At 37.9% G+C, this 25,214-nt stretch overlaps 1 protein-coding gene across 3 annotated transcripts in view; it reads right to left on the bottom strand.

Annotated features, from left to right (window-relative positions):
• FRMD3 (FERM domain containing 3) overlaps positions 1–25,214 on the bottom strand; it is a 132,506-nt gene that overhangs the window by 62,168 nt on the left and 45,124 nt on the right. For all 3 annotated transcript variants that reach the window (XM_057396498.1, XM_057396502.1, XM_057396499.1), the window contains exon 2: positions 10,115–10,219. In XM_057396498.1, coding sequence (XP_057252481.1) covers positions 10,115–10,219 — 105 coding nt within the window. The remainder of the gene's footprint in view (positions 1–10,114; positions 10,220–25,214) is intronic.

Raw genomic sequence — 25,214 nt, 5'->3', positions numbered from 1 at the left:
TTTCTGGAACAGAACTTTTGAGAAAAAAATAACATGGAAAGAACAGTTTTAAATACCTGCAGCTTATATGCTGTGGCTGCTCCAAAACTACTGCATACAGTTTACAGTAATATTGGTGATCAGCTCTACCATGTATTTCTGTTTGAAGCTTACTTACCACCAAGAGACTGGTATGGAAACCTTCTGCTCAAAAGACAAACAAAACAAAAAACCAGCAACACCAAACTTCAAAGGACAAACTTTAAAACAACAAAAAACAGCCCCACAAGATTTCTTCATATCTTGCCTCTTCCTAGTATGTCTATTTTTTGGGTAAAAGAAGAAAGCAAAAAAGAGAAAACAATAAGCGCTTCACCAACTTACCAGAAATATCTAGCTCATTTCATTCTTTTTTAGATCACACAGATACATTATTTATTCATTCTGCTCTGAATAATTTGGGGGTGAGGGTTGTTCATAAATAGGTAAGGTAAGTTAAGAAATTGTATGTAGTCTGCAGTACTTCATAGATAAATGATCCAGATGAATTCATAGATATGAAACCAGACACACAGATACACATTTACTTTCTTTAACCTCTTCACACACCTGTCCCACCTCCACCAGGATCTAGGTGTCCTACCTGAAGATTCAGACAGCAAAGAGAAACCTAGACAGTGAGCTGTACTGTATCGTTCCCAGGGAACTGAGAGGTAAGAGGCATCTCACATGTTTAATCTAGCAGAAGCACAACACAATTTGTTTGATGTTTCTCTTTGAAAGGCCAGGCTGAAATATTAGCACAGACCAGGTCAGCATTTACAGCTGCTTGAAAAAGTCAGTTACCTATTCTAACAAAAAGTCAGGTATTAATAAAAATACCCAATTTGCAAATATTAAACCCTCATAATTCATGAATAATTCACGAATAACGAAAAAGGGGAAACATGAATGAAATTCCTCCTGCAATACTCTAAACCCCCAGAACACAGATTTAGTTAACATGTTCGAAAGAAAACTGTTTCTAATGTTTCATTAAGAGCTGGCTTTCATGGTTTAAAAATGGATTGAAAAGACACCAAGCAATTAAGCTGTCTAGACCTTCACTTGGAGGTCAAGAAACTGACAGCAGGTTTCAGAAGCTCAGATTTCTGTAGTGACCTTCTGTTGGTGGAAGATTGCAAACATGTAGGAAATTCAGCTGAACCTTCCAGAAAACTGAGCAGTTACTTTATAATTTGTGGATATTTTCTAAGACACAGCAATTAGGTGCTTAATGCTGAGTGTCAGGGGAAGATAAACACCTAGTCACTGCTAGTACTTCTGGAAAGAGCCACCCCTATATATTTGTTTGCATATTTCAATTTGAGTTTTAGGAAAGATTTTCCCCTGAGTATTTATCTTCCAGCCTTACAGCACTGACTAATAATTAATAATTGTGCCTCATCTCTACACTAGAGTATTCATGCTATATTTATTCCAAGATTAATTAGTTCTAACAGCTAGGACCAGATAAAACTTCCTATAAATTCGTCCAAAGGTTTCTGCAGGAATTTTCAATTGAAAAGCATATGTCTTTGTAAAATGTTCTTTCCACGTATCAATCTTTTGTTAAACAATTTGCTGAAAAGAAAGAAAAAAAAAATCCTCAGACAAAAAGAAAATACAACATTTTGAGTTCTCAGACCGAACTTTAAAAGCATTTAATTCTTCCACTACAGAAAGATGTCACTGCAAGAGTGTGCCACACTACCTTGCAGGAACAAACCACAGGTGTTTCCAATTTTCTTGTAAAGCTAGCACCTCATTTATAAGACAAATAAAAAAAAGAGAAACAAAACAAGTCAGATGTAAACTTGCAGTCACAGACAGGAATCTTTAATTTCCCTCTATGGAGTAAAATGTGTAAACTAGGGGAAGGGAAAAACCCATCAACCTTATACAGTTTCATTTTTGCCTCATGTATTTCACACTGTTGTCCATAAAGACTGCTTTAATTGGATGATAGCCTACACCCTCAAACCAGCCTGATTTTTTATGTGGCAGTACTTAATGATCATCAGAAATCATTCCTGCAGAGGCTGAGCCTCCTATTTCAATGATGGCATGTTAGCAACATGGTTGCTGCCCAATGGAGTAGATAAGATTTTGATCCTAATCCAGATAACATCTAAGGATTCTTTGAGGTAACTTCTGTTCAGCACTGCCAATTTCTAATCCCTTCTGCCAAAAGACATCTGGGTAGGAGCCTGGCACGTAGATGGTCAGGCAGATGTCCTCATGGAAGCAGAAAGCAAAGAGAAAGAACCTAGAGATCTTGAAGGTCAGTCATGGGATAGCTAACAAGTCTCAGTGCTTCAAGCATCAGTGGTAAGCAAACTATTATGGATTTCACTTTTGGTCCTGGGATCCTAAAATATGCTGAGAATTGCATTCTGACTCATATTTCATTGCGACTACATGCTGTCTTTCAGACTAGTGCAATTTTTACTTTGTAAATACAGCCTTCACCTCTGCTCAGCCTTTAAATGGCACTGAACAGTCATTAGCAAGGCCAGGTGTTTTCTTGCTTACCAACAAATGCTGATGTTCTACCAGCTTCCACAGCAAAAGCTCGAGACGAGCAAGGACACTACATAAGGATAAAAACAGCATTCTAGAAAGTCAGTTTAACTCCACAAACACTGATGTCCTTTTAGTAAAGACACTTCAGCCAACAACCTGTTTTGAACAGTCATTCACTGAGAAGCTCAGACAGGACTGAGCTTGGTCTCACTACAGCAGAGGGTTAAGGGTTAAGACGCAGGAAGGAAAGAGGACACAATGTCACATATCTATTTTTACAGTCCCTGTAAAGCGTCAGGTGTCATGAAAATGCCCAACTGTTCTTCCTCTAAAATGCAACAGTTGCCTTACAGTGCAAACGTGTGTTTCAGACTCCTCATCCTATGGACTCCTGTGTAAGACTGGCATAAACCAAAGCCCACCTCCTAAAAACCTGCCAAGCCAAAGGCAAGTGCTTGGGACCTGGCAAACCAGAAGTCCAAGGAATTCAGTGAAAAGTCCCTCTCCTCCAACACAAGAGGCTTTTCATTTAGCCTCTCTGTTTGCAAGAGGAGCACTAAAGAAGGGGCAACCAAACATGTCTAAATGCTATGAATATTTAACTCCACCTCAGCAAGCAATATTTAGTCAATGCTCAGATGTCCATACGGTAAAACAGAACCTGAGAACCTGCAGACTCTGTCCAGGTGGCTTATGAAGATCTCCAGAGAGGGAGATTCAATGACCCTCCCCAGCAATCTGTTCCAGTGCTCTGCCACCCTCAACGTAAAGAAGTTTTTTCTCATATTGATGTGAAACTTCTCATGTTTTATATGTTGATGTGTGCCTGAGCCACCACGTCCTCACAGACAACAGGTTCACAAATGATGGAAAAAACACCGCTATTAAAATAGCCTGAAGAATTACTTGGTGTGCAGGGTTATTAATCTTCACACATGATACTTTGGTTAGTAACATTACTGCTGAATTAAGTTTATCTGTACATTCACACTACTATTCATTTGTGCCAAGATTTTGTTTAGTACATAAATGCACCCGTACTGGTAAAAGCATCCATTTAACTCAGCACTTTGTTCCTAAAAATAGCCTGAAGTAAACACTTAGAAAAAGAACAAAAGTAGTAGCTCCCATTGTGTTCACTGGCTTTTTCCATCAGCCTCCATTATAATTTGTTTATAAGCTTTTGTGGACCTTCCAATTTGACTATTAACTTTTTTTCTAACTCTTTTGTGTTTTTGACATCTACAACAATGAATTTTTTCAATAGGTATGGTATTTTAGAAACTACTTCTCAATACCAATTGCTTTATAGTTTCTTTAAGTGTGTTTTAGTTCTGTTATAAAAATTACAGGGCAATCTTTCCCTGATCTCCTTCTCCAAGCCATTTTACAACATATCTATTTCTCTTTCTTCTCTTGTTCATTCTCTTGCTCTCTCTCGGTCATTCTCTCTCACTTAACTCTTTTCCTAGATGAATTTTTCTAGTCTAATCCATCTCTCTTTGTATGAAATGCATTCTTGATATCATGGCTTTGAACAACGTAGCCTAGTAGAAGGCATCCCTGGAACCATTCTATGATACTGTGATTCTCTGATCATTCTCATGGCTTTGTGTCTTTTCTAGTTCAACTATAATTTTTGGGAACAGTGTGACCTGAAACACACACAATAAGCAGTGTCACAGCAACACTTTGTGCAAAAGGACATATATTTTGTGATATTTGTGTCTGGGAGAGCAGATTCATATGCATAGTGAATCATTAAACTTATAAGTAACCTACAGCCCAGTGACTCTGGTGTTCAGCATGTAAGAGAGTGGAGAGCTCCCAGATAGCCCTCCTTGCATAGCTGTATGGAGTCTTGCAATGCATTACCCAAAGATACAGCTTTGTTAACCTGAAGTTGCAAATTATCTGTTGTCTCTTCCTGCCAACCTTCTTTGCCTTCATGTTGGACTAAGTGCACATTTTTAAGAACATGTATTAAATAGCTACTGGTTGCTAGAACAGAGATCAGGGCACCCAAGACTTGCTGACCCTTTCAAAAGTCCACTCCAAAGAGGAACTGTTGCAGATTTTGTGTACATGTCCCATTAAAAACAGAACTGCTACTTCATGATATATAAATTCATTATTCACAGACAACAGGCTCCAGTTTCCTTCCCTAGTAAATACTGGGACAGTGCTGAACAGCTTAGCTTATAGGATTAAACAAATACTCTGCCCAAGTCCATAGTAAATCATGTAAACTGGAATACAAATGGGACTCTGCAGCAGCCTTACTAATGAAATAAGTATGTAATCAGAAAAAAAAAAAACCAAAACAATAAACTGTCTGCGTGTAGAGGTGCCTACAGTCTAACTTGAATGCAAAATAGTAATTGTATTTGCAACAGTTCTTTAGGGGTAGATTGGCAAGAGTACCAGCAAATCCATAGTGCACAGTGTCATCTTCTTAGTGATGCACAGAGCTGGGCTCTGCGTTCTGGGGAAGTCAGAAAATCCCAGTGTACTCAACCATTCAAGATCAGCTGCATAGTGGGAGCAGTATTCATACAGCAGTTTCACAGATCTGAAAGCTTTGCTTTCATACTGCCAGGCATACATGCACAAAGCTAAAACCACTGCACTATTGTGCCACTCCCAGAGAAGCCTGCAGCACATCCAAATGACAAAGCATCTTATCGCTTCAGGGTGATTACAATCTCAAACATTTCTACAGTGACTGGCAAGACTTCACAGTTGCTCCATGCTCTTACAAAGCCTTTTCATAATACCTAATGCTTCCCCATGGGTATCTCCAAAGTATTTCTGCCACCTCATACTTTCACATCCAAAAACATAATCACAAGCACATGTTCCAAGCCACCTACTGGGGGTAAAAAAACATAAGTATTTCCAATTTTAAATCACTGCTCAGATATCTCCTGAAGAGACTCAGATAATAAATTTCACCACACTGCCATCTTCCTTCAGCCCAGTCCTCCATTGCCCTCAATACCAGTATCCTCACTCAACAAGGGATCATCTCCAGTGAGAGTCTCTGAACAGTAGTTGCATTATATCATCCTAATTCCATCTCCTACCAGCCAAAAAAAAAACCCACACAGAAATATGCTCAGTTAACCCAGGGTTATCTGGCACACTATTAGCCATACTGCATTTCCTCAAGGATGACACTGATAATTGGCCTTGATATAATATCTATTACATGAAAATGTACCAATAGGTAGTTCCTTGAGTAGCAGAATTTAGCAGAATTGGTAACACCTCCTCAAGTTATGTCTCATGTTTGAAACTACTTATTTCTAAGAAAACAAATTATGGTTTCTGAGTCCTTCAGAACAGCTCCCTCCAGATTCCCTGTGGAGTGGGTTTACCCTACACTATTTACCCCAGTGAGAAGAATAATAGGGTTTTGCAACCAATGTGGTGGCTTTTCCTCATGAAACCTTACAGACAATTACATCCCCAGCCAAATTTAACCAAAACTGTCTTCAAAAGTTACTATAGTAACTTTTAAAAGTTACTATAGGTGAAAGTCAGGGAGAAAGGCAATCTGATCCCATACACCTGGTTTTCTCAGAAATCCAGGCAAAAAATTCAGCAGCTAATATATGAACAGAAGGAACTTGTTCATCCTCAGCATAATACCGTTAGATATAAAATGGCACATTGCAACTTACTGCATTCTTTTAGTACAAACCTGTATATTTCTGAAGCTGCCCTAAGGCACAGTTTCCCCAAAGGAACATCTAAATGTGACACAAGAATGCAGATATGGTGTAGAACCTAGAGCTTTTAACTGCTAGTTCAATTTGAGGTCATTGGCACTTTTATTCTCCTGTAAATGCAAAGACAGAAAGAAAAGCTACTGTGCTGCCTTCTGTTAGAAATGTCTTCCAGAGTTTCTTTTTTTTTTGGTCTGGAAAAGAAAATAGAAAACTATAGAAAATTCTACAAAGTTTAAGCTTCTCTAAAATATCCACACACATTTACTTATGCAGAAAGAAAGTACTATCAAAAAAAAATATGGCTAAGGGGAGGAAGGAGTACATTATAACCAACACAAAAAATAAGCTGTGGTAACACAGTTGTTTCCTACCACAGTTTCCCCACATTTCAAAATTTTGTTACAACCTAAGACAATTGGCTCAATTATCTATATTTTTCACATAGTCAGAAGTTCTGAATGTTTTAAACACAAATATTGAAACAGTTCATTTGAAACATGTGAAATACTGTAACAGTTAATTTTTTTAATTCTCAAACTCAGTCAAGTGTTTCAACACTTCTAAGTCAAAATGCTACATTTTGGTAGCATACTCTGAAAGTAGACATTTAGGATGAGTTAAAGCTGGTATTTTTGCCTGCTTGAGCTCCCTCAATAGACTACAAAACAAAAGGACTGCAAATTAGCTTTTGGAGCAACTCTGCAACCTTCACACAACAAATTACATATAAAAAAAAGGGGAGGCAAGTATCACTGGTAGAATAAATGTCAGCAGGAGTAATTTGCAAAATATTTATATGTATCTATATATGTACACGTGTGTACACTATATAATAACATACTATTATGTCATACAGCTTAACTATTCAAACAGCCAATCAAGAATAATTCAGTAAAAGCCAGAATTAAATGCATGATCTTGGCACTTCCATTTGGAACCACATAGCCCTTTCTGTGCAAAGACAGACATCATGCAGTGAAATATAAACAGCAAAAGACTTTCAACAATTCCAAGAAAATGGGCAAAGCAACATTAACTGTATGCTGCCTACATCAGAATCAATAACTCTTATGAAAATAGTTATGCTATATTTTTTGAAACTTCAGAAGATGGTGCCTAGTCCTGTCAGTGTTTAATATAAACCCCTTCCATAAAATTAGAGAGATGTCTTTTAAAATTCTTTAATAATCCAGGTAAAAATTTTGCCCCATTGCCTCCATTATAGGTGCTCCAGACACTGCAGCTTTCATTGCCTTAATTAAGAAACCACTTCTCTTGCTTAAATTTTATTCTTTCTGCTTTACACTCTGATGCATGTAGGATCATATCCTCTTATCCTCTGCTTTGCTGTACTAGATGTATTATGCCCTTCTTAATATCGTCTCAAAAACAAGCCCTCCATTCTCTTTATCTTTCTAGTACTTCTCCCAATTCAGTTAAACTATCTTTCTTAAATACAGACATCTAGATCAGAATAGCTGAGGTCTCATTAGGGTTTAATGATATTAAAACTTTCTTGAAAATACAATCCTAAGAAAGGGCAAACAAAGTGTTGTCTTTTGTCACAGCCACATCATGCTGATGGCTTATTGCCAAAACCAGACCAGGCAATATTAATTTTATTCCAGCATAAGCAATCCATGAGGTTCCTCAGTTGTGTGGAAGACAACTTCCTCTTGCAAGTGATAGAGGAGCTGACAAGGAGAGGTGCCATGCTTAACCTCGTGCTCACCAAAAGGAGGAGCTGGTGGGGAATGTGATGCTCCAGGGCAGCCTTGACTTTAGCAACCATGAGATGGTCAAGTTCGAGATTCTGAGGGCAGCAGAAGGGCACACAGCAAGCTCACTGCCCTGGACTTCAAGAGAGCAGACTTTGGCCTCTTCAGGAACCTGCTTAGTAAGGTTCCATGGGATAGAGCCCTAGAGGGCCAGAGGCTAAAGAATGCTGATTCAAGGATCACCTGCTCCAAGCTCAGGAGTGTTGCGTGACAACCAGAAGGAAGTGCAGCAGGAGGGCCAGGAGACCTCCTTGGATGGATAAGGAGCTGCTGAGGAAACCGAGAAGGAAAAAAGAAACTTACTGAAGTTGAAAGTGAGGAGAGGCAGCGTGGGAGGTATACAGGGACATTGTCCAGGAAGCTAGGGATCAGGTCAGGAAATCTAAGGCCCAGTTAGAACTGAGTCTGGCCAGGGGTGTCAGAGATAACAGGAAAGGCTTCTATAGGTATGTTGCTAACAAGACAGACTAGGGACAATGTGGGCTCTCTCCGAAAGCTATCTTGAGAACTGGCTACCCTGGATTTGGAGAAGGCTGAGGTTCTTAATGAGTTCTTTGCTTCAGTCTTCACCAGCAAGTGCTCTGACCACACCATCCAAGTCTTGGAAGGCAGACACAGGGACTGTGAGAATGGAGACCTTGGACCCACTGTAGGAGACAATCAGGCTCAAGATCATCTTAAGAACCTGAACGTACACAAGTCCATGGGACCTGATGAAATCCATCCGCAGGTCCTGAAGGAGCTGGTGAATGAAGTTGCTAAGCCACTGGCCATCATATTTGAAAGATCATGGCAGTCAGGTGAAGTCCCCAACGACTGGAAAAAGGGAAATATAAGTCCCATTTTCAAGAAGAGGAATATGGAAAACTCAGGGAATTACAGACCAGTCAGTCTCATCTCTTGGAGCAGATCCTCCCAGAAGGCATGCTAAGGCACATGAAAAACAATAACGCAGTTGCTGACAACCAACATGGCGTCAATAAGAGCAGATTAGATGATCTTAAGGTCCTTTCCCACCCTAACCATTCTACGATTCTATGATTATTCATTGTTCCATCTCTTTATTTGCATAGAGGGCACTGAAGTATATTGTCACACACCCTGTTGAACTGGTTTGGAATGTATTATCACTTCCCTTCAAAGCAATTATTCTCAGTCAAATTATCAGATTTAACTTTAGAAAGAAGCTCTTGGTGAATTCCACCTACAGATCTTCACTGAACTACTGTTCCTGTTTTGTAATACATCTATCCAATCCATAAGAATATACTGGAGGAAATGGCTCTCCCTTTTTCCTTGGTGGGAGGAGCAAGAATTCCACAGTGGCGACAATTATGTGATGTTCCTTCAGCAAGCCCGTTACATCTTATACTTGCTACAGCTTATCTCTATAAACACATACCTAACAACTACTCCTCTGTAATCTTGTGTTTGGGTTTTTTACCTAATATGAATTTCAGACAGCTAAGCTCACAACTGCTAAAATACAAAACTGTGGGAAGAGCCACCACCTAACTCATCAATTCAAAATCATGATTCCTTCATCATCCACAGCATTTAAATCTGTATAAAGAAATTTCTCTTATAACTCATTTCCTAATTCATGATCTTAAAACCAAGAAAAGTGGACTAGAATCACTGCTTTTGGCTGTTAAAATCAACAGAATTACTGCCTACGTTTCCCAAGAAGCATACTCTACAGAAAAAAAGAAATCCCAAATTCCAGTGCAGAGCCTAGAGCTACTATGTGCCACTGCTCAGTCATGCCTATAGATCTTTTCAATCTTCCATGCCCAGAGGAAGCACACTAATCAGAATATATCAATTCACCTGAAGCTAAATACATGAACTGAGGAGAAAATTAATTTAATAATGTCACTTTAGCAAGCTCTATGGATTATGGCTACAGTATAAATCCTCAGAGATATGTAACTTTGCATTAGAACTTCCCTGCTAATTGGAAAAAAAAAAGTTTAAAAAGAAGAAAGTTGTAAAAAAAAAAAATTGATCAATTTACCATTACTTACAAGCAAATGTAGTCAGAGTTGATATACATACCCTTTGCTTCTCAGGGTCAACATACCGAATGCCAAAATAGTCTTTTTCCAGCAAGTTGTAATAGTTGCAGATGTGATCTATGAGAAACTGACCTTTAGTTTCCCTCTGTAAAAAAAAAAAAAAAAAAAAAAAAAAAAAGAATTGATTTATTAGTCTGAGTACTCTGACCTTGCTGCCTATAAATATTTAAAAAAATGTAACAAGTATCAAGGAAAATGGCACATGAAATTTGTTGTTACTCAGATGAGAATAAGGTTTTGAGCATTTATCTCATCTAAAAGATGCAGGAGATTAGTGATCAATATACACCCTGCATATTCACAAATTGATTCGTTCAGAAAAACACTATCATTACTCCTGTCCCAGGAAAACTCATGCTACTTTAATAGCTACACATTCATAACATCCAATATATTACTAAGAACCACACTTCCACCTGATGTTATAATGGCGTAACAGATAGACACCCACTTACATATGGAATTTCAAAGCTATATGTGTTTTTTTTTTTAATCCCCCAAGTTTGCAAGCAGCTTTGGCAGTGAGTATCTTACCAGATCTTTATGCAATGCCCACAGAAAAAGGGGGCTGATCCTTAATTCCCAGACAGCACTACAGTACAAGAAAGACATGCTCAAATGACTAAAAGAGATCTTTTCATTCCACTGGGTAGCTACAGCCTTATGGAAAATTACTGTACACATGATGTTCTGTTAACAATCTCATTCTTTATTTCTGCTTTCTTGAATCCCAATACTATATTTCATTTCTCCTTAGTCTACTGCCTGATGTGGAGAACCCACAGGAATTTTCATATTTCTACTGGTCCATCCATTGTGACTTTTTTTTTTTTTTTCCCTAATTTGAGATGTACCTGAGTATTAACACTGGGCCAAAGCTATTCACCTAAACCAGTCCACTTTAAGCAAACAAAGGTACTTCACTACATTGCAGTGTCAGGTTTCTGCATTTCGCTTCCTTTGTCACCCAGGTCCTGTGAGTTTGGAAGCCTCTACCCTTTGCTGACATAAAACAACTTGAACTTTGCTCTTTTATGACTACCATATAGAAACTACACAGAATATGCAATCACGTTATATAAAAAAAAATACTTAATTGTTCCTCAAAATGACTCCCTGAAAACTTTGATGCTATGACTTAATTAACCTTTCTTTCAGAATCTAACAGGCAATTTTAGCCATAAACAGAACAGCTGGGCAGAAATGAACAGATATCTCCTGCATTTCTCAACGTAGTATACAAAATTGGACACTGTTACCATCTCCATTTCACCTAGGAGCAGCTGAGGCAAAAACAGTGCTGTGATTCATCCAAGGTCATTCTCTAAAGGACAGAGGAAGCAAGAGGGCCTCAAGAACACCACTGTCCACTGAGACCTACTGCTTCCCACATTAAAAATGAGACACACTTCAAGACTAGAGTGTTAGAAAAGAACACAATCTGTGAACTACTGCTCTATTTTCTTATCTTTACAATTAATAAGGAATTCTGACATGGATAGTGTTACTTATTTGTTCAATCCCATTACTTAAGGAATGACTAACTAAATAAAAAGCACCTTCAGTTATGGTACTGACAAGAGAGCTGCCTGGCACTTCCAGTACACTAGGGCTCCTGCAACCAACCCAGTCCCTACCATATGGATGTTCTCTCCTGAATTCAATTCCAGCCTCGAGGGAGTTGCTAATTTCTCTACGTATTTCTTTTTCCTAGACAAGGGGGACTCTGCTTCTCTTCCTGCTGTGTAAGCCACCTACTTCCATCACTCCCTTCTTCGTCCACCTTCTGCCTCCTATGTATTTACCCTTCACTCTGCGTCCTTTACTCTCCCATATGCTGCTATTTGCCTGGAGGGTATCACTGCCTTGTCTATACACAGTATTTCTGTACTTTTTTCTATTTTTAAACAGCCAGTATCAAAAGATGTTAACCCGATTTGTCTGTTTTCTATACATGCTCACTCAACCTTATGCTTTGCGACCTGCATTGCTGCCTTTTTCCACGTGTTATAGCTGCAACAGTTTTCTGTCTGCAGTTGTTTTTTTCCAGCTTCATAACATCTAAAAAACAACTTCTTTGCTGTTAAGAGTGATTAACACATTCACTGACATTTTTTATATTGCACCCAGTACAAGTATGGGCATGCTTGTGACAGCATAGAGAGAACTTTCCCCAAAAAGCAGAGCTCGTATCAAAGACTGAAAAGTAAGGAAAGAAAACTGCCAATCACCATGTGACTGACATAAAAAAGTCTACAATTACACATATACATCTCGACAATGTATTTTCTAGCTTAAAATCTTAGAAGTGTCTGCAAACTTTTGTGACTATGAGATAAGCAAGGCCATCAAAATATTAAGATAAAATTGCACAGTGATGTTTCAGTACAAAGGCAGTTAGAAGAAAATTGAACTCAGATGTGAAATTCAAGCTGCACACAGTTTTAAGATGAATTTACAATGAACTAAGCAGAACTGGGGAACAACAGCTATTAGTGACTCAGGTACAGTCAAACATGAACACAGGTATTACTGACAAGAGTGTACAAAAGAAATACAATTTTTAAAACACTGGATATGAGGAAACCAGACTAGTTGTATTTTCATCTGACAATATTAGAGGGTGTTCCTGGAAAAACAGCCAGTTAATGAACTAACTTCTATAGGTTCACATTCTAAACAGTTCATTTAAAAAGCCCTTTGCTTCACCCACCTAAATAATCACAAAATTTTTTTTGAGTTCTTGAGGAATCTGATAAAAGGCTAGGGCATGTAGAGTGTTTTCCAATCCAGTAACAGCACTCCCTTTCTAAATTTACTTGATGCCCTGGTTTCCTTGCTTGAAAGATAAGATGATAGAAATGAACCAAACAGAAAAAAAAGCAAATGAACAAAAGCCTCTGAGCGAAATTCATGCTCTAGGAAACCTTAAGCCCTCCACAGATACATAAAAGAGACTAGTTTAATAACCTGACCCTTGGTTAGTATACACTTCAGTTAATACTGCCCCTTAGTCAGGCTTCATGTTTCGCATGATTCATTACCAGATACTTAAAAAGATTCAAGATGTTCAAAAGTGGCTAAATAGGCACATACATAATGTAAGGAGTGTTCTGGTAAGAAATACTATTGTAAATGTTGCATTATTATGCTTTTGAAATAACTGAAATATGAAAAAAATTCAGATCATAACTGATACACAGAGAAAAAATATGTGATATGGCATAGAACACCTCAAGTATGAATTTATAATAGATAGTGTGGCAAAAAGGATAGACAGTGTTGTTAATTTTGTTTTCTGTAAACAGCATCCATAACTATATTCTGCATTTCTCTAACAATGCTCTGAATTCTCCTGAGCTTTAGAATCTGATGATCTTTCTTGTCTCCTCCATTCTTTGATATAGTTATTACATATTATGATACAAAAGAATGTATCAAATCTATAGCCTAGTCTCATTTCTGAAAGAGTATGGATAAATTAAATTCGGAACTGCCAGTCAGCCACAACAGAGCACGGGAATGAATTTAGGTCACAGAATAATGAATATAAAACATTGCCTGAAATTCCAGACAGTTGTCATATAATAAGTGATCCTTCAAGGGGAAAAAAAAAATAAAAAATCCAAACCAAACAAAACCTCAAACAACAACAACAACAAAAAAACAAAATAACCAAACCCCAAATCCTGCTGAATCCCAATGAAGTATTCAGCAGCAATTCAGACCAATAATTTTCTGTTATATTTCAGCATGTTTGCAGAACATGAGAAAATTACATCATAAAAAGCACCATTATCTGAAACACTACTGAAAAAATCAGGAACAGATCACAGGAATCTGAGAACAAAAATCAAGTCAGATTTTTTTAAATCTTCATAGCTGAAATCTTTGATAATTATACCACAGTTCATGCAATAGTTATCAAATATGCTCAAGTGAAAAAGACCAACCCGGGCAGAAAGAATCACTAAAGTGACACAACCAAATGTCCAAGATCGTAGACAATACAATGTTTTAAAACAAAGAATATCCAATTCAACTAGCCAGATTTTTGTAACCCATATTCTATGAAAAGTGTTTTTTAAAAGGTCCTTAAACAATATCCTATAATTCCACATGATCATATAAAAATGACTTTTGGAGATTCACAGAAATAATTTGAGAAACAACTCTCAGATTTGCTCATATAAATTTGCACAGACAAGATGGGTATGTTTTTCCTGAGACTGCATTTGAATATCTGACCTTAATACCAGTAAAATCCCACAAGAAACCCCAACACACATTCAAGGGATATAATGCCATGCGAATGACAGAATCCCTGAACACAGAAGGTCAGCTTGCAAACAATTATTAAACTCTGCTTTTTAAGCTGGTTCAAAAGTATTATTTTCTACTGAAACAAGCATGTATTCAATTCAACTAGCAGCTGTTGCAAAAGAATTAAGCAAAACAAGGGACATTCTCCACTTCAACAGAACATGAAATTGTGATCATACAGGGTCCATCACTCACAGACTGACAAGACAATCTAAGTTTCTGCCTTAGCTCTAGGAACCAAGACACTATAGAGATGCTTCATTTTCACTACTCGATAATATGACTACAGCTTCTGCTACTGCAACTCTGCAAATTTATGACTGAGTAACCAAATTCCTTGGTAACTCCTCTGTTATGCAGAAAATAATACAAACAATAATCTCCATGGCTCCTGAGCAGTTTCGGTCTAACACAATATCCCAATTTCATGCTTGTGTTGGGGATTTCTTTTCTTTTTTTATTCCTAGTTTTTATGTGCAAGCTAAAAAGCAAGAAAGACTGTATCTTGTTCTGCCAATTTTACTGTTCTCAGATGACAAAGAATGACACCATGAAACATTTGTGACCGCTTCACAATTCTGAAAGTAAGAAGAAAGCCATTTATAGCAGTTTAAGAACATGCATTCAGTGAAACATCTTCCTTATTTTCATTTGCTTCACTGTGTTCTATGTCTATTTATCTGAACGTCACAAGAGCAAGAGTCAAGCAGATTAAACAGCGCTTCTGCTCTGTTATCTAACCACTGAAGTTCTGCCAGCTGTGCTTATCTCTGTTAGGAAGCCACCGACATTACTAAGAAGCAGTGCAGAGTCATAAACACAGTGTTTATCTGTACCAGGGATTTCAATCTTCATCCCACAAGTGTCTCTACTTGTGTGAACAGTTCCCAACAGTGACCCCCTTTGTAAAGCTGCTGACGTACTTTTAAGTACTTACTTAAATGTAAGTCCACTCAAGGAAAAAAAACAACAACAAAAAACCGAAGTAAATTAAACCCGCAATTACATTATTTCTGTTTAAATAAATTGAAAGTTCAAGTTCTCTGGAAAGCCAAGAGTAATGTCTGATTCTACATGATTATTTTGTTTAGTATGCAACGTATTTTGAAGCTCTACAGACGTAAAGAAGTTAAATACATGAATTTCAGAATAATCATAATACAGCATAGCATGAAATCTAACCAGGTCAGAAAAATGGACAAAACCAAGAAGTTTCTCTAAGGCAAAAACATTATTCAAAAAGCAGCTTTACCCATTGAAGACTGAAACAGTACAGTTCTGTTGACAATGCTTGACAAAAATTATAAAAAGCAGCAGAGATTTACAGAGCTAAACTGCCTCCTTGACTGCCATCTCTCACATTTCTGACTTCTCTTCAAACATCCTCCTCCAGTTGTGACAGCATACTTTTAGGCTTTTCATGAAAGAAATACCTTGAATCCCAATAGGCACACATCTTTCATTCATCGACAATTACTCTACAGTTCAGTATCTGGGCCTGCTCTCATACACGTAAGTGTGGCTGTAAAAGGACATCTGGGAGCAACTCTCATGACCATTTTGCGGCAGCTGTCATTACATTTTAAATTGTTTCCAGTGACACAGCAAAAAAGTTCACTCAGTACCACCATCAGACTGAGGCACATCCTACAGGAATCAGGCTGATGTAATACCAATCCTTCAGAGCTGAACAGGGAGGAGAGCTGAGGGCACAGAGGAGGAAGGCAACCTGGCATGTCCAAGTTTTGTGGTATCTTCCACATGAATTTTTAAGCCCTGTTCAAACAGCAACATCAAGAACAGAATCCTCATTCTGCAGCAATCGAAGGCACCGAAGTGGAACAGGCTCAGCTCCAACCTGGCAACATTGAGCCAGCCCTTTACTCTGACAACCTCCAACACCCTCAGCAATTTCTTATGGCTGTTTGGATTTTTAGCTTCATGTAAATTACAAGTGACAGTAACTACTCACAAAACAGATATGCAATCTCTTTGCCTTTTTTGCTCCATCTTTGGAAACAGTGATACGAACATCCTTCTGTAAATATTTTACAGGAGCTGGACATTACACAAAGTTTTCAAAATATAAAGACCAATTAAAAATATGCCTGCTTCATTCCTCAACTACAATGCTATCCTTTTTAAAAGGATTTCCTTCCTGGTCATAACTAGGACCCGTCAAGATTTTAAGCTACTTGAAAATACACTGGAAGTCTATTATACAGCATTCAACTGAAAAATATTATCAGTTGTAAGAAGGGCCAGCTGTAATTCACTTTTTTGTTGTTGTTGAAGTTGTAAAATAGAAAAAGACAACAAACTTGCGCTGATAAAAACCCAGCTTGGTTTTTTTTTTTTTGGCAGATTTTAGTTTAGAAGCAAATTATTTATCAGAGATTTTTCTTTTGTTTACAGTGAGGAATTAATTGTATCTCTACAAACCTGAACAAAGGAAAAAAAAAGTGCTTATAATTTTTAATGAAAACCACAAAAATATGACATTGCAGTAAAGCAATTGGCATTTACCTACCCACAACAATCCTCTTCCAACACCACCAACTCATTCAAAACTAAGAGGAGTAAAACTGCAGATTTGAACTACCATCTTATTTTACCTTCATTTGAAGTAGGAAAGACTTTTTTCGGTGTGAGGAGAAAATATGTGAATACATGAGTGCAGGCATACAGAATTAATGCCCATTTTGTTTTATATGAAATGTAGACATCTGTAGTGATACTCTTTGCCCACAAGAACACTTCATATCAGTCTTTAAACTCAAATTTCAGAGCCCTAAATTATCAGTTGAGCCCCATGTTCTATGTATTAATAGAACTAACTTTAAAAAAAAAACAAACAAAACCAAACAAATTTAAAAAACCCACCTTCACAACCTCATTCTACCATTTAATTTGGGCAACAAATATACAAATACATCTCAAAGATAAAAGGAGAAAGCAAAGGGGAAAAAAAGGTGAAGAATATACTGAGAAGAAAAAAAAGTGGAGAGCAATTTCAAGGCTGTATGTGTGAATGCAGCTGTGGAAGCTCTATTAATCTTAAATGAAACTGCATAACGAAATGTACAGGGCAATGAAAATTCACCCAGAAATATCTGCTGTAGTGACATCAAAAATATATTTGTCAAAGATGGGTTCTTTCGTGTGCCACCTTGGATGGGAAATGAATTGGGTTATTCAAAGCTGCTTGGTTTTCTCTAGTTTTGCACTACTTATTTGCAACAGATAGACACTTGCCTCCATACAACAGCATATTTTTTCCCTCTCCTGAATTAAAGGTTATTGTAGGATGATAGTGGTCAAATAATAAAAGATGAAGGGGAAAAAGAAATAATCAGACCACAGAAAAATTATACAATGCCAGCCCCATGCAATGGAAATTATCATATATGCAAAATCATATGAAAAATTAAAATTGTATTCTACTACATAGTAAAACCTGGACAGCAGAAGTGAGCACAAGTTAACAGCTTTTACACAATCAGTTCTCAACCTCAGTGCTATTGTGGAAGTAAATTATTCTGACCCATGAGTAAATTATAAATGACAAAAAGAAATATTTATAGCTCACATACTGCAGTTCTCAGAAGTCATCACCAGCCAAACAGGCACTGAAGAAACCACAAATGCAACATTCATTTACAGGGCTTATCATAGTTTTGTGTCCCTCTGCACATGGGCAACACTTAGCCATTTAGGTTTTATGTTCCTGAAGTGATGGCCTCACAGAAGGCTTGCAGCATTAACTGCTCACTTCTGGTAACAGCCTCCATTAGCTCAGCATTTATGATGCTATCAGAGGCACTATTGATTTCTTAAAAGGAACTAAGTGCTTCTGTCAACAAATCTATCATTTTATTCAATATTCAGCATTGTTTAGCAAAGTTAACTCTGCTTTATCTCTCTAATCCTCAACACCAAACCTAACTTGGATATGGCTAAAACAGGCCATCTACACATGGACATAGCGCATTTAGCAAAAGCAGATGTCCCCTAGTACAAGTGGTGGTCAACAATCCTCCCTTGGCCCCATGCAATACTGAATCTTCTTGCTGGGTTCAGCAGACCCAGAAAATGAGATCTCCCCCATATTGTGCTCCAAGTACCATTCTTTAGCTATACCTTTTCTACCAGATACACACCAGTGTGCCCTTTTTATAGAAAAAAAAAAATGTATTTTAAAAAAGAAACAGACCAAAACTACTTCTAGCCAAACAAGACACTTCCCGAAGCACAGACAGAAGAGAGAATGGTGTGATACAGCTCAGTTAAGGCGCTCTCAGGAAAACAACCAGCTGGGGAGGGCCAAAAATGCCCCTTCACAGGTACATTTCAGGACCCAGCTGAATGTATTGAACCCCAGCCATGGTAAGAGTCATGCAGGTACAGCCACACCCTTGTTTCCTCACCAAGTGGGAAAGTACGACCACAGCAGAGAAGGGTGACTTGGAAGAAGAAATGAACAGAGCAAGGTAGTTCCTGTAAGCCCTAGTAATGGCAGCTCAACTAGTCTCCCTCATGCCCCAGCTTGGGGTTAGCCCCTCAAGTTCCTCTCCTCTCATGGTGAAATACAGCACGCATGCTTGCAAGCATAACCTGGGGAGTGCATGCACTGCATGGAAGTGAAGGAGAAAGAAAAGGAAGATCATGGAACATAATCCCTAAAGGAAGAGACTTCCTAACTGCTGAATTAATGCCCATTTGAAAGGCTATTAGTGATGGGTGAGGCTAAGAGCTCACATTAAGAACAAAACATGTGACTAGATATTACAAGACTTGATCCATTGTTACATGGGTAACTCCAGAATCACAATTCCAGCTGCCTAATCAGTGGCCTGGCAGGATCAACCCTGAAGCATGCTGAATCTCTTGTCAGTGTTGCAAATCACAGATGATGTCTCCTGACAGATAAGACCCTCAACCATGGTGACGAAGTCAACAGCTTCCAGTGAACCAGCTGAAACTGTAACTCAAACACTGATCCGATGTGATAAGGACCTAGATGAAAACTTTTGGCTGAGGAATCCTCACCATACTGTGTGCTTGCACTGTCCAACAGTCATACATTATAATCATATTATTAATGTCTCAGAGGACACCTGTAATTCCTGCTTAAGATACCCAATAATGTTTTTCTCGATTGCAAGGTGAGGATGCACAAAAAGCTCTCTCACATTCTATTAATTTAGAATCCATCAACAGGCTGTCTTTCAAATACTCATTTTGCTCACCTGCCCAAGGTAAGTAAATCACTTTTGAGAAAACTATTTGTTTTTTATTAATATTGCACTATGCTCTCTCATTTTCCCCATGTGTTGAGATTGAAGAAATTTTGTAACTTGAAGGATCATATTGGGTCATTTCCCACTCACCAAAATGGTTTATTCCTTTATTCTCTCTGGGCAAACTGAAACAATAATTTTACTATGTAAAACCAAACTGCTAAACTACTGCTTTGTAGGCACACTATGTATTACTCTGTCAGAAATAATTACACAGAAAAGAACTTTTAACCAATACTTTTTTCCTCCTTGCAATACGTCCGTCCGTCCCGTCCCCGTCCCCCATCCCCCCCCCCCTCCCAGTTAATGCGTGTTGTGAAGGAAAACAAATAACATTAACTATGTGAGATTAAGCATCCAACCATCAGAAAAACAAATTTATGGTAGACTGAAAACACTGGAGAAAGAAGCCCTTCAGAAGCATTCCTTGGACATAGTGCCTACACCAATACAGCCCAATTGTATTTAGCATAAGCCAGTTACTGGCATCAGAGAGGGAGCTCATTCTCTCTGTCATACAAGCTTCTGTCCCTATGCCAAAAAAAGTTCCCAGTTCACAAATAGTTTTTTTGTAATAGGGAGAGCGGAACTGATATTTTTTCTTTCTCTCTTACTGGAGGTTATTCAGTCCTTGAAACCCACATGAACTGTCTCATTAGCCCTACCTAAAATTTGATAGGACTGCCAGAACTCGCCACGCATTTCTCATTGTCACCTCACAAAATTACAACTATGGCAAGGTTTGTGGTTTTTTTTTTTCTCTTTTAAGAACAATTACATATAAACCAGATTTTAAACAAAATTTCTTTCCAAATTTCTTTTAAATATCACCACAAAAGACAAAACACATTTTAAATCATGGCTGGCAAAAATCCAAATGGAGGGTTCTACAGGCTTATTCCATTATCCACAGCTGTGAAAAAAAAACAAAACAAGATAATAAAGCAATACATTTCCCATAACAAATTAATTGTTTCTCCCTTACTCGATCCACTTTTCTCCCTTAGCCCGTCAGATTCATTTTCATTTTTCTGTCATATGCCCAAACCTCTTGTTCCCACGCACTCAGCAGAGATCAAAGGCAAACTGACCAAGGATTTTTCTGTTTCAGTAACTGGTCTGTTTTCTACATCTTTGAGTCCTGGAACATATCAACACACTATTAAAATGCGTCCTTTTGACTAAATTGGAAACTCATCATGCTTGATTCTACTCAGCAGTAGTTACTCTCACAGTTCAACCTCCAGGACACTGCAAATGTTTCTTACATCTAGTAACTGGAAAGCAAAGCTCTGAATTACATACCAAATGACAACTTACTTTTGCCAGTACAAACACTAACCTCACAGAATCATCGTATATGTCTATTCAGGATACCATTTTCTGCGTTTAATACTTATGACATTATAGCTCTCTGCTAAAACTGAAGGAAAAAAAAAAGGACTTCAGAATATATGTTTAAACACTGGAATTTGTCTTACCATGTTCCACACCAGCTGGCATTTACAAAAACCACTGTAAAGTCCATCAGTTTTTTGCATATGATGCAGCGGATTTTTACGCCCGCTGACTAGTTTCCCTCACCTAGCCACATTGCCTATTACAACTGAACACAAAATTCATTAAAACAAGAAAAGACCAGAGGAAGCCACTGAATGGATGCATCACCTGTATTCATTTTACTTCTTGTAATGGTTGATAAGAAAGCCATACAGTGAAAAATACATTCTGTACACAAATAAGCAGTGCATAGTTCTTCCAAGCAAGTAAAACTCTTAACATGGAAAATTAAAAAAAAAAATAAATAATACTAACAATTGAAAGTGCCTTGTTTACACATATTTAAGCACCAAACCAAGTTTTTGGAAATAAAGTCTTGTTCTTACACAGGCAGTTGAGGGACAGTGGGAGACCTGTTAAAATTTGTAATATACAGTAACATTTATTACATCATTGTACAGCTGGTTTTCAGGTCACCAGTTACATCAGAAAGGTCTCCCTTAACATATACACTAAAAGCACAGCTGCAGCAAACACCAGGACAAAAACTGAGCAACTTTACAAAGGACTGAACGGCTTTGAACTATCTCCAAGTTAAAAAGTTAAATAAGATTTCTTCTTCTCGCCTCAGAGGGTAGAAAGATCTGTGCTGAGCCTCTTGAAATTTGAGAGCAGATTAAGGCTACATTTTCCCTTCTCTTCACCCAGACCATTTATGGCTGCTCTAGGCTTATGGGAAAAAAAAAATCCTTTAAAAAGTCTCTTAAGAAAGATCTAGAGGCAGCACAAGGCTGCCATGCAGATTATAACAAGCAAAGCTTTGATAGCTTCATACCTGCTGTGACAAAACTGACTGCAATTATTTTATACTGATCCTTTTTTTCAAAGCTGGAGAAGTTACATAAATGAGCAGACAACACCAAAGGAAAAAAGGTACCTTCATCTTAAAGCACAGTGCAACTTTTTGGACTGTTCTTTCTGCCTGACACAGCAAAGCAGAAAGGACTTCTGGGAAATAAAGCAAGAAACAACCCCACATGGGAATTGGCAAGAGAGCAAGCAGACATTTCAGCGCTCTTACACCTTTCCTGTGGAACGCAGCAACCATTTTTAGCTGTGCACAAGCATCAGGAGAAAGCAGAAGGAGGGCAGGGAAGCAGGGAAAGTCTTTATCACCAGGTGCATTTCTGCCAGTAACCCAGTCACCCATCCTCATTTATTCTTCAAAGGAAAGGACTAGACTCCCAGCTCAGCTGAGAAAGTACCAGTTAAGCTTAACCATATCAAAGATACATGAGAGCCAGTAAACCAGGATGTATTCTTCTAGATAAGAAGATCCCCCCTTTTCCAAGGCATTTAAACCTTACTGCAGGAGTTGCACCACACTCCTGTGCTGCCCTGTCCCATCACCTGGTCTTCAACCCTTCCCAGTCCTGACCATCCTCATCTTTGCTACTCAATAGAAGGCAGCAAGCCTCAGGCCATATGGGTGAGAAGTGCACACGGAGCCACCCAACAGCCAATATGCTCAGAAGCTGTCTTTGCCACCTTCTCTCAACAGAAAACAGTAACCCAAATCAACATAAATGAGCATCAACTTGCAAGCTCTAAGCATCTGACTGTAACATATACTGAGTTACAGGCAAAGCACAAAAGCAGGCACAAGTGGTTAGCAATGCATAACTGTCAGAAGGCAATGAACTACTGAAGGAAAAAGCTTCACAGTGATTTTGAAAGGTGTTTCAGTAATTAAATGCCAGTATTTTTTTCTACATATGAGTACCTATTTAAACAATAATCCCAGAGAATCACTGCAATACATATTCATACATAGCCATCTTAGAGAGCAGCAGATATTAGTCCTGAAATATTAATGTAAGATCCTATAACAGCAGTGGCCAATAGATCAAAAATGCTGGTGGCCATCATTGTGTATTCAGCTCATTAAAGGCACTTACTTTTCTATCGTATAATTCATCTTTGATATATCTTACACATACACACACCATGCTTTTGTGTGTGTCTATACACAAACATACATACTTCATACAAAAATCTGTAGGAAAGATGTCAAGAAAAATTACTAAAGGATTCTAAAATTAGAGAAAGCCATTAGATCATTTGTCTGGCTGTATAATTTCAAATATACAATTCATCCAATTTATGTCTCATACTAGCAAGCATTATCCTTTCTGAAACTCAGTAATTCCATTTCTTCTAAGGCATGTTTTCAGCCAAGGCAGTCAATCTTGATTTAAAGCTTCAAAAAAAAAAGAAGAGGCTGAAGAAGAGATTGAAAATCTACAGATTCTATTGCTGGTTTGTTCTACTGCATTACAAGCTATATAAAAAAAACTTGGAAAAAAAACATGCTTCAGTTAGACTGTCGGCATAGCACCATAGAGCACCATAATCCCCTAAAAACATGGTTACTAAAATAAAAATACTAAAAGAAGAAGAGATATCTATCTGGAATAATCTCCTTTGATCAAAATGATTTACTGAAGGACCATAATCTATTTGACAGTATTCAAAACCTGTCATTTTCAAAACTATATATGCTCATAAATAAGTATGTCATATTTAATAATATCCACTTTTTCACAAACCAGAACACATTCCAAAGTTTTAAGCACTGCTTTTCCCAAGTTTTAAAATAGAGAATCATAGAATAGTTTGGGTTGGAAGGGACCTTGGAAGGTCACCTAGTCCAACCCCCTGGCAATGAGTAGGGATATCTTTAACCAGATCAGGTTGCCCAGAACCACATCCAGCCCGGCCTTGAATGTCCCCAGGAATGGTCATCTACCACCTCTTTGGGCAACCTGTGCCAGTATTTTACCACCTGTAAAGATGTAAAGCCCCTTGTTCAAGTTCAGATCTTGCCCCCATGCATGTCAAGCACTATCCCCATCCCCAAAAACACCTGTGCACTGACTCTCAGATGCCACAGACCTCAAAGAGTAATACACACAGTTGCAAAGCACAGCAATTTTCCTGCACTCGTGCCTACTGCCCTGCCCTCCAGTAGCTGATGCAGAGCTAACACTAAGGAAATAATAAGGGGTATGGATATCCTTTTTGTATTGACACTGGAAAAAAAACATTTCCAGTAAGTTCATGACAGATGAGTGAAATATAAAGCAGGCAAGCAGCTTGCCCTGGGATGAAACTGTGCACTCGCACACCCAAAATCGTATAAGCCAATCTTGAAATCTGGGGGGTGATTTTCATATACTATAGGCCATATTGGACAAGAATAACAAAAACACTCTATGACACACAGCAAATGAACTAGTGCAACCAAAAAAGTATCAATAAACAATTAGCCTTCAACAACATCCTGACAGGACTACATAAATTAGATTCAACTCATCTTTTCTCCTGAACACAGATATATTAATCTATGTCAAGAACAAAGTTTCAGCTTTCCTAATACAATACTCTTCTGCCTATACTGTGAAAAAGCAACATCTAAAGGTCATTTGCATCATAGATTTCAAATTTCAAATAAAAAAAAAAAAAGAATACATTTATTACAGCATTTTATCTGATCTAGAAATGAGTATGACACATTATATTGAAAGAGCTTAATGGGTTCAAACAATAAAATACAAATTCCTAAAAAACTGTTTTGCTGTGAATATCACTCAACATTGTTTCCAACTGCAGCAGCAAGACAAACCATAAAAATATCTCCTGTCTGAATACTATCCCAAGTGTATAAATAGCCTTTATTCTGATAATCTACAATAAACATCTGATAATCTTTTCCATTTCATAAATTTTAGTGCTTGGTAATAAAAAAGTTTAGTGACAAATTGCCTAGGTTTAATTAATTATGTTTTGACAGTTTTCTGTCTTACTGCTTGCTTTCCTATCAATTTCTCTCTTCATGTGCCAAAAAGGCTGTATTACACTTCCTCATGTGTTTGATGCCTATTTTGGCATAGGGGA

Source organism: Pezoporus wallicus, unplaced genomic scaffold (genome assembly GCF_028554395.1).
Source record: "Pezoporus wallicus isolate ANWC-B61680 ecotype Strahan unplaced genomic scaffold, APGP_CSIRO_Pwel_v1 contig_2776, whole genome shotgun sequence".
Classification (NCBI taxonomy): domain Eukaryota; kingdom Metazoa; phylum Chordata; class Aves; order Psittaciformes; family Psittacidae; genus Pezoporus; species Pezoporus wallicus.
Note: the sequence above shows the minus strand (reverse complement) of the source record. Positions and strands in the feature narration are given on the sequence as shown.